Source organism: Neomonachus schauinslandi, chromosome 5 (assembly GCF_002201575.2).
Source record: "Neomonachus schauinslandi chromosome 5, ASM220157v2, whole genome shotgun sequence".
Taxonomy (NCBI): Eukaryota; Metazoa; Chordata; class Mammalia; order Carnivora; family Phocidae; genus Neomonachus; species Neomonachus schauinslandi.
In genome coordinates, this window is record NC_058407.1 from 74,989,380 (window position 1) to 75,008,271 (window position 18,892).

An 18,892-nucleotide genomic window follows, 5' to 3' on the forward strand; every position below is an offset into this window, starting at 1 on the left:
TCTTTTTTGAGAGAGAGAGAGAACGGGGCGGGGGGAGGGGGGTTGTTCGGAGAGGGGCAGAGGGAGAAGGAGAGAGAGAATCTTAAGCAGGTTCCATGTGAAGCCTGCTACAGGGCTCGTCATGACCTGAGCCAAAATCAAGAGTCAGATGCTTAACCAACTGAACCATCCAGGTGCCCCCAAATCAGCGTTTTTTTAATGGGTTCCACACCCAGCACGGGGCCCCATGCAGGGCTTGAACTCACAACCCTGATGAGATCAAGACCTGAGCTGAGATCAAGAGTTGGACACTTAACCGACTGAGCCACCCAGGCACCCCATTCCTGACTCCTTTTTAAAGGCAATCTCTCCATTTTTTGCACCAGGTTATCATTCCTCTCTCCTTCACTCAAGGAAATCAATTGTTCTAGACATTCTCCCCTTTTCCTCTTAAATCATTAAAACTTCCCTCCACTGCTAGGTCACCCATCAGCAATCAGTATTCACATATGCTGTTAAATTATTTCTTTCACCTTAAAAAAAAAAAAGAACAAAACCCAACAACTTTCTCTTGAGCCCATTTTGTCCCCTAGCTACCTCCTCATTTCTTTGGTCTTCTTTGCAAACAAACTAACTCAAAAAGAAAGAAGTTGTCTCTATTCTCTGTCTCCAACTCCTCTCCTTCTATTCTCTCTTAAACTACTCTAAATCAGACTTTTGCTTCCACCACTCCAAAGAAACCTCTCTCATTGAGATGACTGATGCTAAATCTAATAGTCTGTTTAGTTTCCTCGTCTGACCTATTAGCAGCATTTACACTGTTGATAACTTCCTTCAGAGATATATCACTTTCTTCATTTGGCTTCCAGGAACCATTCTCTCTTTCTACCCCACTATGATTTTTAGTCTTCTTTGCTAGTGTCCTTTCTTGTCCCCAACCTCACTGCAGTGGTCTAGGGCTCAGTTCTTGGGCCTCTTCCTTTTATATCTACACTTCTGTTCTTGATGATCTCTCTGATATTCCTTAAATAGCATATATCTGCTGATAAATCCACAAGTTATATTTCTATCCCTAAATCGCTTTCCCAAACTCTAGGCCCTCATCTCTCATCACCCACCCATATTTTACACTTAGAGGTCTAATAAAAATTTAAAATTCAACACATCTAAAACTTAAGTTCTAGTCTTCCCTCCTAAAACTTGTTTCATCAGACACTTTCCCCATTGCAACTGATGATAATTCCATTTTTCAAGTGGTCAAGCTAAAACCTTCAACTGGAGTCATCCTTTCTCCTCCTTATTTCTTAGTCTCTATATCCACCCCTTTAAAAAGTCATGTTGGTTCCACTCTCAAAATACATTCAGAATACTTCCTTTTTTCACCACCTCCACCTATCATTCTGGCCAAACCACCATCTTCTCAAATCTGGATGACTGCAAAACTTTCCTACTCTTAACCTTGCTTCATTAAAGTCATGTTACTCCTTTGCTTAACATTTTCCAGTAACTCCCCATTTCACTCAAAGCAAAAGCCAAAATCCTTTCAAAGGTCTATAGGACCCTACATGATTTGGCTTCCTGTTACCTCTATGACTTCATCATGAGAGTGTGGTATTGATAAAGGGACAGACACATAAATCAACAGAACAGAATAGAGAGTCTAGAAATACAACCAAATATAGCAAATTGATTTCAACAGAGATACAAAGGCAATTCAATGGAAGACAGTCTTTTTTTAACAAATAGTGATGGAACAATCAGATATTTATATGCAAAAAAAAAAAAATGAACCTCATCTTAAATTTCATACTTTACACAAAAATTAACTCAAAGGTATCATAGAGCTAAATTTAAAGCTATAAAGCTTTGAGATGAAAATATAGTAGAAAATCTTTGTAACATGGGGATAGAAAAGTATTCTTAAATCTGATATTAAAAGCAATGATACATAAAATATGTTATTATTATTGAGGTACAATTGACACCTGATATTATATTAGTCTCAGGTACATATACCTGAGACTAATATATATATAACTTAATGACTCAATATTTATATACACTGTGACATGATCACTACAATAAGTATAGTTAGCATCTGTCACCATATATAGTTACAGAATTTTTTGCATATGCTGAGTATTTTTAAGATCTACTCTCTTAGCAACTTTCTTTTTTTTTTTAATTTTTTATTGTTATGTTAATTCCCATACATTACATCATTAGTTTTAGATGTAGTGTTCCATGATTCATTGTTTGTGCATAACACCCAGTGCTCCATGCAGAACATGCCCTCCTCAATACCCATCACCAGGCTAACCCATCCTCCCACCCCCCTCCCCTCTAGAACCCTCAGTTTGTTTTTCAGAGTCCATCGTCTCTCATGGTTCGTCTACCCCTCCGATTTCCCCCCTTCATTCTTCCCCTCCTGCTACATTCTTCTTCTTCTTTTTTTTTCTTTCTTAACATATATTGCATTATTTGTTTCAGAGGTACAGATCTGTGATTCAACAGTCTTGCACAATTCACAGTGCTTACCAGAGCACATACCCTCCCCAGTGTCCATCACTCAGCCACCCCATCCCTCCCCCCCACCCCCCACTCCAGCAACCCTCAGTTTGTTTCCTGCGATTAAGAATTCCTCATATCAGTGAGGTCATATGATACATGTCTTTCTCTGTTTGACTTATTTCGCTCAGCATAATACCCTCCAGTTCCATACAAGTCGTTGCAAATGGCAAGATCTCATTCCTTTTGATGGCTGCATAATATTCCATTGTATATATATACCACATCTTCTTTATCCATTCATCTGTTGATGGACATCTTGGCTCTTTGCACAGTTTGGTTATTGTGGACATTGCTGCTATAAACATCAGGGTGCACGTACCCTTTCGGATCCCTACTTTTGTATCTTTGGGGTAAATACCCAGTAGTGCAATTGCTGGATCATATGGTAGCTCTATTTTCAACTTTTTGAGGAACCTCCATACTGTTTTCCAGAGTGGTTGCACCAGCTTGCATTCCCACCAACAGTGTAGGAGGGTTCCCCTTTCTCCGCATCCCCGCCAACATCTGTCGTTTCCTGACTTGTTAATTTTAGCCATTCTGACTGGTGTGAGGTGGGATCTCATTGAGGTTTTGATTTGGATTTCCCTGATGCCGAGTGATACTGAGCACTTTTTCATGTGTCTGTTGGCCATTTGGATGTCTTAGCAACTTTCAATTATGCAATAAGTATTAACTATAGTTGCCATGCTATACATTACATCTTCATGACTTGTTTTTTTATAACTGGAAGTTTGTACCTTTTGACCCCCTTAACTCATTCCACCCACTCCCCAACTCCCATAAATTTTTTTTGATACATTAGGCATTATCAAAATGAAACATGTTGTGCTCTGCAAAAGACACTTTAAAGAGACTGAAAAGACAAGCTGAATACTAGGACAAAACATTTGCAAATCACTTATCTTACAAAGGTCTTGTATCCAGAATATACAAAGAATTCTCAAAACTTACCTATGAAAAGAAATAACACAATTAATAAACGGAAAAAAGTCTCAAACAGAAACTTTACCAAAGAGAATATATGAAAGGCAAATAAACACATGAAAAGATGTTCAACATTATTAGCCATTAGGGAAATGCAAATAAAAACCATGATGAGATACTACTACACACCTATCAGAATGGCTAAAATTAAAAATACGGATAATGTCATGTGCTGGAAAGCATGAAGGGAAATTAGAACTTTTACACATTGCTAGCAGAAATGCAAAATGGTACAGCGACTCTGAAAAAGTTAAACACACACCATCTGACCAAGAATTCCCACCCTCCTAGGTATCTGTCCTAGAGAAATGAAAACTTATGTTCACACAAAAATACAAATTACATGAATGTATATAACAGCTCTGTTCTAGAGGGGAGGGGGGTGGGGGGATGGGTTAGCCTGGTGATGGGTATTAAAGAGGGCATGTACTGCATGGAGCACTGGGTGTTATACGCAAACAATGAATCATGGAACACTACATCAAAAACTAAGGATGTAATGTATGGGGATTAACATAACATAATTTAAAAAATAAATAAAATTAGAAAAAAAAAAGCTCTGTTTGTAACTGCCACAATCTGAAAACAAACCAAATGTTCTTCAACAGGTGAACTGATTTAAAAAAACAAACTACAGTATATCCCATACAGTGGAATCCTATTCCACAACAAAAAGGAAGACTTATTGATACATGTAAAAACTTAGATGAATCTCATAGACATTATGCTGAGAGAAAAGACCTAATTTCAAAAGGTTACATGTTGTATGATTCCATTTACATCACGTTCCTTAAAAGATAAAACTACATGGGGCGCCTGGGTGGCTCAGTCATTAAGCATCTGCCTTCGGCTCAGGACCGAGCCCCACATCGGGTTCCCTGCTCGGCGGGAAGCTTGCTTCTCCCTCCCCCACCCCTTCACCCCCCGCTTGTGTTCCCTCTCTCGCTGTGTCTCTCTCTGTCAAATAAATAAATAAAATCTTAAAAAAAAAAAAGATAAAACTACAGTGATTGAGAACAGATGATTGGTTATCAGAAATTGAGTCGGGGAGGGTATGACTACAAAGAAACAGCACAGCACAGGGGAGGTTCTGGGGTGATGAAACTGTTCTGCATCTTGATCGTGACTGTGGTTACATGAATCTACTTATGTATTAAAATTCATAGAACTGTACACCTCCCCCCCCCAAAATTCTATGAGCTTATAATTTTAAACTAGTCCTACACACAATCACAATGATTCAAAGGTGGATTGTCTGTATATTGTTAAACTCTGCTTTCAAGTTCCTGATGATGTTAATAGGGATATTTGTTTATGGTACCTTAACAAGTGTTGGAAAGAATTTTTCCACCAAAAGAAATATAGCTCTCTCCAGTGGAATTAATAACCCAATAGCAGGCACTAACATAATTAAGAACAGGGCTTTAGAGTCAGATTTTCAGGCCAGCTTGAATACTTGCTGGACAAGCTGTTTAGCCTCTCTTTGCCTCGCAAGTAAAGGCGAGTGAAGAGAGACAGAAAACAGAAACAGTGCATGCCTTGTAATTCTGTTGAGAGAATTAAATGAGATGATGATGGTAAAGTGCTGATATCATGCTTGGAACATGGTAAGCTCTCAAAAATGTTAGCTATGATATTGTTATTAGTTATTTAAACCAATTAAAACAGTGATAATTTTTCACTGGGGGTTTGTGTCATTCCAAGAGGCAAGGTCCATTCCCAACAAGTGTGGAGAGCTGGGGAGAAATTGGGACATGCCAGGAAAATAGACCACTTCCCAGCTATACTCAAGCCATATCTTTACAGAATGGTAAACATCATCATTCATTCGGAAGTGTCAAGTTCATTCAGCTATGTGTAAACACAGCTCCCAATGACCAATATCAGAGGCTATAAGAAAAGCTTTGTTATTTATTGGATGTGTTAATTAAATAATTAATTGCCCCTTGGCTTTTAAAATATGTGTTGTTTCCTCTTTTGGTGTCAGGATGTCAGGCATTATTCTTGCTACTATTGGAAGGTGCTGGAGCCTCTCCTGCTCCCCATGATTTTGATAAGGATAAAATATTTTCATGAAAATGCTTTATAAGAAAGAAAAGATAAGGATAAAATATTTTCATGAAAATATTTTATCCTTATCAAAATCATGGGGAGCAGGAGAGGTGTTAGTATAATGTTTATATGGGAAATGAAAAGTTTAATCACACAACTGGTAAAATAGTTAAGACGTGAACTCAGATTTCCTGGTTTTTAATTCTACCCTATTACCACACCATCTATTTATAAAACAAGCAAATCAATTTTTAAAGAGCAGCTAAAGGGCTCTCCTTGGAATAAAGTCAGTATGTGTTTAGTGACTGAGGCCATGACATCTAATCTGGCTTTAGAGGGTGTTTTTCACTTAGTCACAGCAAGTACCATATATTTGTAGTTTTAATTAGAGACTAAGAGGCATATAATATACAAAATGTTATATGTTGTCCCAGTCCATTTGGCTGCTATAACAAAATACCATAAAATGGGCGGCTTAAACAACAAACATTTATTTCTCACAGTTCTGGAGGCTAAAGTCCAAGATCAAGGCACAGGCAGGTTCCGTGCCAAGTGAGGGCCTACCTCCTGGTTCGGAGATGGCCATCTTCCAGCACTGTCTTCACATGGTGGAAGGGGCTAGGGAGGTTTTTTTTATGAGGGTGCTAATCCCATTCATAAGGTCTCCACCCTCAAGACCTAATCATTTGTAAAAACTTCATCTCCAAATACTATCACATTGGAGGTTAGTTTCAATGTGTGAATGTTTAGCAGCAGTGGGGGTGGGGTGTATGTGCGAACATTCAGTCTATCGTATATATATTGTCCAAAACACAGCTTACTCTCTATTTCCACAGATAGTAAAGAGTAGAAGGAAATACTTTCTAAATACATTTAGCTGTTTTAACATTGAAAACAACCACTTATTATTGAATTTTTTATTCATTGATGTTCCCCAAGCATCTGGCTCATAGCAAGCACTTAAGAGACCTTTGTTGAATGAATGAATCTACGTAACTGCAAAGTTGGAAACCCAAAGAAATTAAAATGCTAAGATGAGAAACTCAAAATCTAGGTCCAATGATTCAAAATTTCAAGATATTTATAACAAGGGTAAAGACACGTCCTGGTATGTTTTTTAAAAGCAGACACACATTTTTAAGAGACACTGGATGCTAGTCTAAGAAGGTAAGGCACCCTGAAACCATGTCACATAAAGAAGTGCTAATGGATCTAGGTGTGTTTAGTCTGAAAAAGAGAAGACAAGACAGTTCTTTGCAAATATTTGAAGCTATTGGGCATAGGCTAAAATTGTCAAGTGGAATAGTCAGGTGGAAACTAATATATATATATATATATTATATATATATATATAATATAACTAAACTAATATATATGTATATAGTCTGTAGATCCAGAGGCTAGAAATATGGCCAGCTGGTGAAAATTACAGGGAGTCAACTTTTCATTTAATAAAAAAGAGCAGTTTAACAATTAGAGCTGCCAAGCAACAGGGTGGGCAGCCTTGGGAAGAAGCTGTAAGAAAGGGAATAAACAGTCATTTAGCAACGCCGGATATTTTGCACAGTACCTGCGCATTAGTATTAAGACCTCCACATCGGAATTAAGGAAGTGAAGCTTAGAGAACAAAAGTAATTTGTCAGTATCACACAGTTGGTAAGTGGCACAACTGGAACTCAAACCTATGAGTAGCTCGCTCCCGAAACATGTTCTTTCCTTTCAAGTCAACATTTTTTAATGTCCACTTTTGGCAAGGCACTGTGCTGGGTGCTGGGGATTCAAAGATAAAGGACAAAGTACAGTTCCTTCCTTGAAAGGACTCACAGTTTTTCTTCTCCATAGTGCTGGAAATGTCTGAGTAAAGGCTACATGACCATTTAGGGATACTGGAGAAAGAACTGTTGATCTGGGAGTAGTCTTTACCAAAGAATCATTTTTTTTAAGATTTTATTTTTTATTTATTTGAGAGACAGTGAGAGCTAGAGAGAGAGAGCAAGCACAAGCAGGGGGAGAGGGAGAAGCAGACTCCCTGCTGAGCAGGGACCCCCCCCCCATGTGAGGCTCAATCCCAGGACCCCAGGATCATAACCTGAGCCGAAGGCAGACGCTTAACCGACTGAGCCAACCAGCCAACCTTCACCAAATAATCATCGAGAGCCTTCCTGCCCTAAAAAGTTTATAGATATGGATTCCTTATGGTGAATTAGATGTATTCCTAAAATGTTGGCATCGTTAGGTTTCTGGAAATTGAGCCACTGGTATATTATGAAATTTGGTTGTGTATTCCAATGAAGAAAAACAGTAGAGCTTCAAATGTAATAAAAATCATATGGATTGGGGCACCTGGCTGGCTCAGTTGGAAAAGCATATGACTCTTGATCTCAGGGTCATGAGTTCAAGCCCCACATTGGGTATAGAGATTACTTAAATAAAAAACTTAAAAAAAAATTTTTTTTTAAAAGTCACATAGATTGGGGTGCCTGGGTGGCTCAGCTGGTTGAGCATCCTGCACTTGTTTTTGGCTCAGGTCATGATCTCAGGGTTGTGAGATGGAACCCCCACATGGGGCTCTGCAATCAGCATGGAGTTTGCTTGAGATTTTCTCTCTCCCTCTGCCCCTTCCCCAGCTCTCTCGCTCTCTCTCTAACATAAATAAATCTTTTTTAAAAAATCATATGGATTAAGCAGTTTTTAAAATATAAAATGGCCACATCCCAACAAAAGGCTAATAATATTATTCCAGTAAATTACAAATTTAGATAATGTACTAAAGCTTCATATATTTTGCCAGAAATTTCATTAGCTTGAGGCAAGACTAAACTTGTGCTCTTGGCAGTGCAGTGACATGATGGAAAATGTCTAGGTCAGAGCCACTTTCTGAATTCTCATCCTGGCTTGTCACTTATTACCAACATGCTTTGGACTTTGGACAGGTTATGTGACCTCTCAGAAAAATGAAATGGTATAGTAATAGAACCTACCTCAATAGCATGTTATAAGGATTCAGCAAGTTCATCCATGTAAAGAATTTAGAACAGTGCCCGGCACATTGTCTGGCAGTCAATGTTAAGTTATTTGCACTTGAAAGTCGAGGCTTAATCTCCACTAAGGTCAATAATCCATTTTATAACTCCAATCTTCTGCATTCTACCTGAAAGGGTCTACCTTTCATAACATCTCTTTTTCACATCTACACCAGTTCTGGTTAGGAATATTGGTAAAATTGTATTGTATAGTTTGTAAAATATTGCAGTAAATTCTGACTTACCTTACTTACTAACAACTGAGAGTATTCGGTAGTAGCAAAAGTTTCATTAACCTCTTTCATGATTTCATCAATGTGGATTTTAATTTAGTACAAAGTAAATGTTCAATAAATATTGTTCAAATACACCTATTTAGGCTATTTTCTACATGTTATACCTATAGGGTTGAAGAAAGATGAAAATCAAATTTGTTTACTAAATATCTGCTTACGCCCTATAGTGATCTATCTGTTCTCTTTAAGCTCACACCAAAATGATGCTGGTCAAGGTAACCCAAGGGTTTTGTTTTTTTTTTCCTCTCTATTACTGGCCCTATAGGATTAACTCCTATTTGGTGCTTTGTTGGAGTGATATTTTTTCTTTATACTCTCTATACTTCAAAAAATTATTTAAAGCAGTTTACCATTAAAGACACATATACAATAAGGATGATAAAAATGGGAAGAATTATATGAAAAATCTTAGTCTTTACAGTTAAACATAGTCCTGGAGCTTCTTCACAACCAAAGCAAGAACAAAAAGCACACTGTAATTCCTATTGCCTGATTCATCTCAACAGAAAGAATCTTCAAGGTAATAAATTCAAAGAGGAATCTGATGTTTCTTTAACCTAAATGGATGAACATAATAAGGGATATCTTCAACAGTGTTTTTAAGGAGGATGCAGAAAATTATTAATGATAACAGTTTATGTTTACTATGTACTGTATTTACTCTATGTTTAATATGTACGGTATTTACTATATGCTAAAATAATCTTCTATAAATACCATGGATATAATTATAAAACCTTTAGCAGAGCTGAGACCAGAATATTAATTTTCTAATATCTAATTCAGAAAATTTTCTGATTTTTTCGACTACGTTATCCTACACCAAATTCTCTGGAGAGAGAGAATTTGACCTAGGAATTACATATGCATACAAACATATATGTGAAGCTTCCATAATATACACACCACATTTACACACACACACAAACCTTGGCTAGTTCCAATAATCCTACTGTAATAAGAGATAAGTAAATAAATGAGTAAATAATTTACTTTCAATAAATAAAAGTGATTCCATAAGTTAAATGCACACAGCATCTGTCAAACTGATGATTTACTACATTTTGCATTGGTTATCCTTGTGTATTTCTCATGGTCCATCAGGTCATAGTTTTTGTTTCATGATCTTTCCTCCAATCAATGCTCAGAGTACAAAAATAAATAAATAAAATTGAGCCTACAATAAAAACAAATCTGGGATTTCAATTTAACACCAGACATAAAAAATCTATATCAATACAAACTTCCAGTTATAAAATAAATAAGTCATGGGGATATAATGTACAGTATGGTGACTATAGTTAATAAAACTGGAATACATATTTGCTAAGAGAATAGATCTTAAAAGGTTTCATCACAGGAAAAACATTTTTTTTTCAAGGGGCTTCTGGGTGGCTCAGTCGGTTGAGCGTCTGCCTTTGGCTCAGGTTATGATCCCAGGGTCCTAGGATCAAGCCCCGCATCGGGGTCCCCGCTCAGTGGGAAGCCTGCTTCTCTCTCTCTCCCTCTACTGCTCCCCCTGCTTGTGTGCTTGCTTGCGCTCTCTCTCTCTCTGTCAAATAAACGAATTTTTTTTCAAGATTTTATTTATTTAGTTTAGAGAAAGAGAGAGAGAGACCACGTGTATGTGCATGAGTGGGGGTGGGGTAGAGGGAGAGAAAGAATCCCAAGCAGACTCCATGCTGAGTGTGGAGCTGGATGTGAGGCTTGATCCCACAACCAGGAGATCATGACCTGAGCTGAAACAAAGAGTCGGACATTTAACCAACTGGGCCACCCAAGTGCCCCAAGAAAAAAGATTTTTTGTAACTATGTAAGGTGATGGACAATAACTAGACTTATTGTGGTGATCATTTCACGATATAAATATCAAATCATTATACCGTATACCTGAAACTAATATAATGTTATATGTCAATTATACCTCAATCAAAAAGTCTGTATCAACATTCCAAGAAATACAATTCATTCCTTTCCTCCTTTTACAAATGTACTCAGCTCTAAATGCTAATAATTTTACTAGGTACATTAAAACATGAAGCCTGGATGAAAACCAGCAGGCCTCCAGGTGTAGTAATACCAATAGCTTCCAGCCCAGCAAAAAGAACACCAACAAATATATTACCACTTAGAAGCCCAGGAACCTGACAACCTGGCTTTTTTTTTCTTTTAGTTACCCGATAAACCTGAATGAATACACTCAGAGGCTAGACTGCTTTATGTATATATTAGATTTAAAAAATACATGAATTTGGATGAAGCAAGTCATTCTCTTACTGCAAATCAACTATTGAAAATGTATAGAAATAGAGGATTATAACCCAGTGATTCATTCAGCAATTCCCCCAACTGTGAGCCTTATGATACTCCCTTCCCTAACTTTGGGCCAGCCAAAAAGTTTAAATTAGTGATTCTTAAAGAACGGAATCCAGAGGAGCACCCACAGTATCACCTGCTGTGAACTTGTGAGAAATGCAAATTCTTGAGCTCCAACTAGACCTCCAGAATCAGAATTCCTGGGGGTGGGGTCCAGGGGTCGTGTTTTGATGCACTCTCTAGGTGACTCTGATGCTCACTAAAATTGGAGAACTGATCTGAAATGAATGGCTCCTCAAAATCTTTTTTTTCTTTGCTGCCTCAGTTCATTCCTAACTTAAATCCTCACTCCTGCTGGTGATCCTAAATCTACTCACTGTAGAGTAGAAAATGTAGAAAATGCACTCAAGCATGGTCTACGTTGTGAGGATGCTTCGTCAGTCACCTCTGTAATGCCTCAACAGAGAAACATCTGTGGATTCTCTGCCCTTCCCCAACCCTGACTGTTCAATGCTCAGTTGTAGCTGCTGAGCACAGTGGGCATGTGTAGCTTCCAGAGGATCCATCCAACTGGCAATCAAGACTGTTTGACTCATTGGCTGCAGTTATTCTCCACAAACCACCTGTGTGTGTGTCCACAGCCCTCGTGTTGCCTGGCCTTTTCAGCCCCTCTGCCAACTTGCCATGTGAATCTGCTGCTCATGGCTGTGGAGGCTGCCCTCTGTGGGTCTTCGGGCTTGATCCAGGATGGAAGCCTAGGACACTACATGATCTTGGGTCCACTTCCATAGTGGATGTCTGTCTCATAGGGAAGCCTGGGGCTGAAAGGGTGAATGGCAATTCCTTAGGAGGAGCAGGGTCTGGGACTACAAAGGGTAAGCAAGTGATGGCCCACACCCAACACTTACAGATGCATCAAATAAAGAACTAGAGAGGAGCTTTGTTTTTAACAATCACTTGCATTGGAGGGAAATGAGGCAGGGTATCCCAAAAACTGTTGCATGTTCTTCTCAGTACCCAGCACTAACTTCCACTTGGTTGGCTCCTTCTTGGTCTCTAAAAGTCATACTGCTGTATTTGAGCATGTCCAAAGAGAATGAGCTAGGTAAAGCAGAAACCCTACTGTCAATATGCAATTAGTTCATTATAATATGGATATGTGTAAATGTAAATTATTGATTAAATTCCAATAAATTTAGGACAGTTACTGTATTTGTAATATGTATTTGTAATATGTCACTAATTTCAAGAGAAAAATATCAGTGGATTATTTCTCTTTATTTCACAATCTTAATGATTTTTTTCATCTTTCCTTTTTGTATTACTAAAACGCTCAATTAATAAGCCCACTTGGTTCGTCAATCTCCACTGCACTGCTGTAAGGATTAGAGGACATCTGCACCTCTTCTATAGTTTTCTTATCAAAAAATTGAGTGAAGTTTCCAAAAATGCTCTTAAAAGGGTTTGGTAGATGAAGCTATTCCCAGTTATCGCCCCTCCAGTAAAGAATGACTCTGCCAGGAGGGGAAGAATGAAGGGGGGAAATCGGAGGGGGAGATGAACCATGAGAGACTATGGACTCTGAGAAACAAACTGAGAGTTCTAGAGGGGAGGGGGTGGGGGGATGGGTTAGCTTGGTGATGGGTATTAAAGAGGGCACGTTCTGCATGGAGCACTGGGTGTTATACGCAAAGAATGAATCATGGAACACTACATCAAAAACTAACGATGTAATGTATGGTGATTAACATAACATAATAATTTAAAAAAAAGGGATCTTAAAAAAAAAAAAAGAATGACTCTGCCACTCTGAAAATGATCTGGCACGTGATGCTGAAGAAAGAGTGAGTCCAGGGACTGAGGAGGCTCTCAGACCTAATTCACACCAGCTGTAATCTGCTGCCTTCTCTAAAACCAGAAAAATAGTTATGGCTCTGCATGGCCAGACTCTACGACCCCACAGACACTCCCCTGGGGTCTCATTCCCTAGTGGGAAGGGTCCTGAGCTAACACTACTGTCATTTTGAATTGGTGCCAACATAGAGCATCATGGCCAACTGTTCTTCTCCACCTTGTATTAAAATAGGTAAAAGGAAGAGGAAGTGCTACGGTCACTATATTTCTTTAAACCTTTGCAGAAATAGCAAGGCCAATTCCCAACTACTCCATAAGTAGATTTTAATTCTTAACACACAATAAGAGAAAAGCTCATTTCAGAACAAGCTGTCATTTCACTAAACAAGAAAAATCGTTAGCATCAGTATTGTGTGCTTCTTGTTTAAGACAGCTCCTCTGATCAAAGAAAAAGTTTTATTCCTCTCTCCTAGAAAGAATTTTAACTTATTGCTTGCTCACACAAATCTCTCACAGGGAGTTTGCTGTTTACCTCCTTCAGATCCTGCACAACGGCTGTGAGCCTCTCATTTTCTGCCTGAACGTTGGTGACCACAGCCCGGCTCTGTTTCAGTTCGTTCTGCATCTCCAAGATCTTCCCCAGATAGTAAGCTTCCTTTGATGCAGACTCCTGCAGAAGCGTTTCCTCCCGAGTCTCTCCATCCTCAGCAACCTTCCGGTGGATGGAGAAGGACTGCCCAAAGGCCTGCAAAGTAGTTGGGAAAAAAAAAAAAAAAAAGAGTGTCCGATGAAATGTACCATAGCACTATTTAAACGGACTTGGGGAAATGTCTTGTTTTGTATTTTAGAGAAGCAAAACAACACATTTTATGCAACAATCTAACTGCTCTCACTGATACTTGAAATAATTCAAATTCAATTGAAAAGGGGAAAGAGAATTTTTAAATATCTTGCTAAAGATACATATAATGAGTTAAGGAAAACTTGAAAAATACTGCTTGTTTTATGTTACTATTTTCTTAAACCAATCCTATTAAGAAACAGACAGTTCAGTGCTAATGAGGTAATCAAAATTCACATTCCCACTTTCATTCTTGAAAAAAAATCCCAAAAACATTTTTCAAGGAAGAAAATAATGGTTTCATTAGCTTTCTGATACACTAGTGGTAAGAACACACCAATTATGAACAGCATCCTGAAGAGAGAAAATCCCCAAATGGCATTCAAATTGCTCAATACTACAAAAACAACAACAACAACAACAACAAAACCAACATTGAAATGTAGTCACTGTATAAGAAAATTTGTGTGTATCTACATATTTGTGCAAAAAAGAAATGCAGAATAAACCAGAAACTAATGAAGTTGGTAAGCCACAGGGGATGAGTGGGAATGAGGCAGAGGGGTGGGGTAGAATGCAATACAAGGGATAAGGGATACTTTCAGGAGCATGCCTTTTCATACAGTCCTGACTCTCAGAACTATAGTAATGTTTCACATACCTCCCAAATAAATAATAACAAAAACCAACCTCTGGGTGTCAGGGGACCCCATGTGGAACACAAACAGTAACAAATGTTCCTAGTTGTACACAAATGAACAACTTAACCACACTAAAAGGGATGGAGAAGAAAAGATCTGGCCTGAGTAATTTGGGAAATCAGTATTTTTGTTATATGCCAAAGACAAAAAGAACTGTACCCAAATCCTATAGTCGAGTTAGCAAATTCTCACAGGGATTATAGGATCACAATTCTAAAAACTTCTTTATATGTATACTAGGGTTGAACGAATAAGTAACTATATTACCAATCATGAATGCCAGGTCTCTCACTATTGGAGAAAGTTACAAGTAAGGAAAGGGAGAATTCTAGAAGGAGACTAGTGGTACTGAGTTATAATTAGAAGCATCAGGATGGGGGTGCCTGGGTGGCTCAGTCATTAAGCGTCTGCCTTCAGCTCAGGTCATGACCCCAGGTCCTGGGATAGAGCCCCGCATTGGGCTCCCTGCTCCGCAGGAAGCCTGTTTCTCCCTCTCCCACTCCCCCTGCTTGTGTTCCCTCTCTTGCTGTGTCTCTCTCTGTCAAATAAATAAATAAAACCTTAAAAAAAAAAAAAAGAAGCATCAGGATTAACTTTCAGTCTTTAATAGGTAAATATTCATAGACAGATGGAGAGAGACATTTCCATATGTGCATATCCATGCATGTATTTCCCAGCTCTGCCCACTGAGAGGCCCAGAAGCAAGAACATCTCAGTAGCAATGAGCATACCTGCACCCGGATTTTGTTATCAATCTCCAATTAAAAGGACTAGGGTTCTTTGGAGAAATGATCCATTCTTGAGCTAAAGCAAAATGAATTTCATACATCTTGTGGTGCCAAAGAGTAAATAACAAAATGCTTTCAAAAAATAATAGGGATTTGTCAAAGGACAGAAAAGCCTGTCAGAAGGGGCTGCCAATGGCCAAATCTGGGATAATTTGGGCAATAAAATAAATAACTGTAGTAATGAATTATAATCAATAGAATAATATAGTCATGAGTCCACATTGATACAATAACTGAATAAATGAGGGAAGGAATAGCTCTTCCTTATAGTAGAATTCTAATTAATAAATGTAGTAGGGATAGGAATGATGGAAATAAAATATATCAGAATTTGGCAAACACCAAGTAATAATTGTTGCAGGTAAAAATTATCAATGGAATATAAAATTAATAGGCCAAAAGTATGATGAGAAATGGGATATTTGCATAGTCTTAATACTTATTAGGAGGAGACAGCATGATTTAATGATTTCAAAGACTCCTCTTCAAATTTCACTCAGAAGGGGCACCTGGGTGGCTCAGTCATTGGGCGTCTGCCTTCAGCTCAGGTCATGATCCCAGGGTCCTGGGATCGAGCCCCGCATCAGGCTCCCTGCTCCGCGGGAAGCCTGCTTCTCCCTCTCCCACTCCCCCTGCTTTGTTCCCTCTCTCACTGTGTGTGTCTCTCTCTCTATCAAGTAAATAAATAAAGTCTTTAAAAAAAATTTCACTCATAGAACAGAAATTTAGAAAAATAATAACCTGCAAACCTGTGTCTCAATAAACTATCTTAGAATCTCTATATGGATCAAAATCTAAAGATGGTTCCTAAGCATCAACTGAGAAAGAAACATTCCAGTATGAATGGATGGATGGATGTTCATCTGTACAGAGTAGAACACTCTTGGCATTTGGCTTGTTAAGTCTTTGAACAGAAAGAAGTTCTTATTTGAGTAGCCAAATTTCTATATGTAGTAATAAGCATATAGACTCACGAACAGATGAAAAAGTATCTCAGGGGTGATGTTTACTTTGCTTTTCCATCAGTAATGGTCAGATTCTGTGAGGTCAATTCTGAATTCATTACCCATTAGATAGCCTTTGGAGGGGAGAGATCTGGCAGCACATTTCCCCGCAGTGACTGCTGAAGTCTTCACCAGGCCCTCACCCTAGCAAAAGAATCCTGACTATACAGTTAGGCATTAATAAAATTTACAATTAGCATGAACTGTGCATCAAGCAACTCAGCTAGCTTCCTTTTTACAACCTACTTTTCCACTTCTTTGTAACAGAAAACTGCCACAGGGTCATTTTCTTTACTCTGCCTGAGTAAAATCAATAGACTTAGGCACTCAGAATATGGCTCTCATATTATCCTCAGCACATAGGCGATGGTCTCTTGGTAGCTAAAACAACCTCTGAAGTCTTAACAGCAAGTGAATTTGCCTTTCCACCTCTGACATGAAGTTTTAAAAACTGTACTCTGGATCCAGCACCAAAGGAAATAAAAATTTTCAGATAAATACATGGAATAGATTTTCAAAAAAGAATCAAGAATGGAAATTGCAAATATAAACATTTTGATGACTCTTTATATTTACTGCAGCTCAGAAACCTTAACTGAACATATGGGTTTCCAAAGTTAGTCATTATTTTTATGAAGAACCTGGCCCTTCATTGGACCTGACTGAAAACCAATGAAAGTATGCAAGGTTATCCAAGGACATTAACCATGGTGTTTTTCACTTGTAATAGAAAAATAATATCAACGCTGCACAGGCTACAGATGTCCCAAGATGTGCATTTGCAAAGCCACTGAGTACTAACACTACTCAGAAAATATCTGCATTTTAGAAAGGGAGAGTAAAGGAGAAAACACTCCTACTCTGCCTAATTCCTAATTGTCAGTAAGTGGAATGGGACAGGACGCCAACTGACATCTATCATTTGGCTAATTGTTAAAGTGGATTGACCAGACCTGTCAGGCTCTGCCAGGGAGCTTCTTCCTCCATCACTATTCCAAGTATGTCCTGAAAAAGCTGGGCCCAAGAGAAGACAAACAATCTTTTTCAAGGCCACTGAAGCTGTATCCTTGGCAGAAATCACAAAACTAGCTTCAATGTCTATTTATAGGCAAACCTAGGGTAGTCATGCTTCTAGTTATATTTCGTTCAGACAGCAAATTCCTTTTAGGTACTGCAATCATTTCATGCATAATTTTCATTTGAAATTAATTCAAGTAAACTGACATTTCTATACATTTTTGGAATATATTATGATTTAATTGCACAATATTACCTTCATAGAGTCCATTGCAATGTATTGCAGTTGCTTTCAATTACATACTAATGTACATAACTAATGTAGTTATATAGTAAGTTCTTTCCTTTCTCATTCTACTCACATGACTTCTTAATCCAAAGAAGACTGATATTTTTTACATTCATGTTCAGGACAATATATTAGCTGTTAAGTGGAATTTTCATACTTATTATCCTTCCTAATATGAATGATTAAAGAAATAAAAGTTTGGCTAGTATATTTAATAACATCACATTATGTTAAAAATATGTGTCCTTGGTTACAGAATTTTCATTCTTTCATCTTAAAAACTGTAGCAGGACAGTGTGCTAAGTCACCCAAGGACATTAGACAAAATAGTTTTTATTTGAAATACTAAAATTTATTTGTTTGTTCATTCACTCAACAAGTATTTACAGAGAACTGTAATAGGCGCTGGTTAAGGCACTGAAGATCTGCTATGTTCTAGAAAAAAAGATCTCTGCTAGTGGGAGCATACATTCCAGTGGAACATAAATAAATCAGTAAGTATGTGGCATAATGTTGCAAAAGTTCTAGAAAGAAAATGAAAGCCAGGGTAAAAGCATAGAATAGCACTGCCTACTAGAGCTTTCTGCAAAGATGTATCTGTGTTGTCCACTAACCACTAACCACGGGTGACTATTGAGCTCTTAAATTGTGGCTAGTGTGACCAAAGAACTGAATTTTTAAATTTTATGTAATTTCATGAATTTTAATTGTCACATTTGGCTAATGGCTACCACGTTGGACAGTGCATGGATAGAGAGTAAGGCAGGCGCTGAGAGAGGAAGCCCTATTTAGACAGGAACTTCAGGGAAGGGGGTAACCTTTGAGCAGACCTGAACAAAGGAAAGAGTGAGCCAGAAGCTGGCCTTTCCCCAAAGCAGCAAGCCTAAATTTAAGTGTTACTAAGCAAGAATTACTGCACTGCCATGTGACCTCTTTGAAGACCATTGGCGGCATGGTGGCATCTTCTTTAAGTCTCTGACACAGCACTTTAAGACCTGAGTGAGCCAGGGATTACTGAGACATGATTTAACTTGTAAGAAGAAAAGGGTTGGCAACTAGCCTGTCACTGTAACCCATCTTCCCCAATGAACTACTTTACCTTCTTTGAACATACAATAAAAACTATTTGACCAATTATATGTCTCTGTTGCCTCAGCTGGCCAGGAAATTCAGCATT

General features: G+C 38.2%; 1 protein-coding gene across 4 annotated transcripts in view; it reads right to left on the minus strand.

Annotated features, from left to right (window-relative positions):
* The window catches only part of BICD1 (BICD cargo adaptor 1), a 205,427-nt gene that overhangs the window by 100,478 nt on the left and 86,057 nt on the right, over positions 1-18,892 (minus strand). For all 4 annotated transcript variants that reach the window (XM_044914891.1, XM_021690666.1, XM_044914890.1 and 1 more), the window contains exon 2: positions 13,608-13,820. In XM_044914891.1, the coding sequence (XP_044770826.1) occupies positions 13,608-13,820 (213 nt within the window). The remainder of the gene's footprint in view (positions 1-13,607; positions 13,821-18,892) is intronic.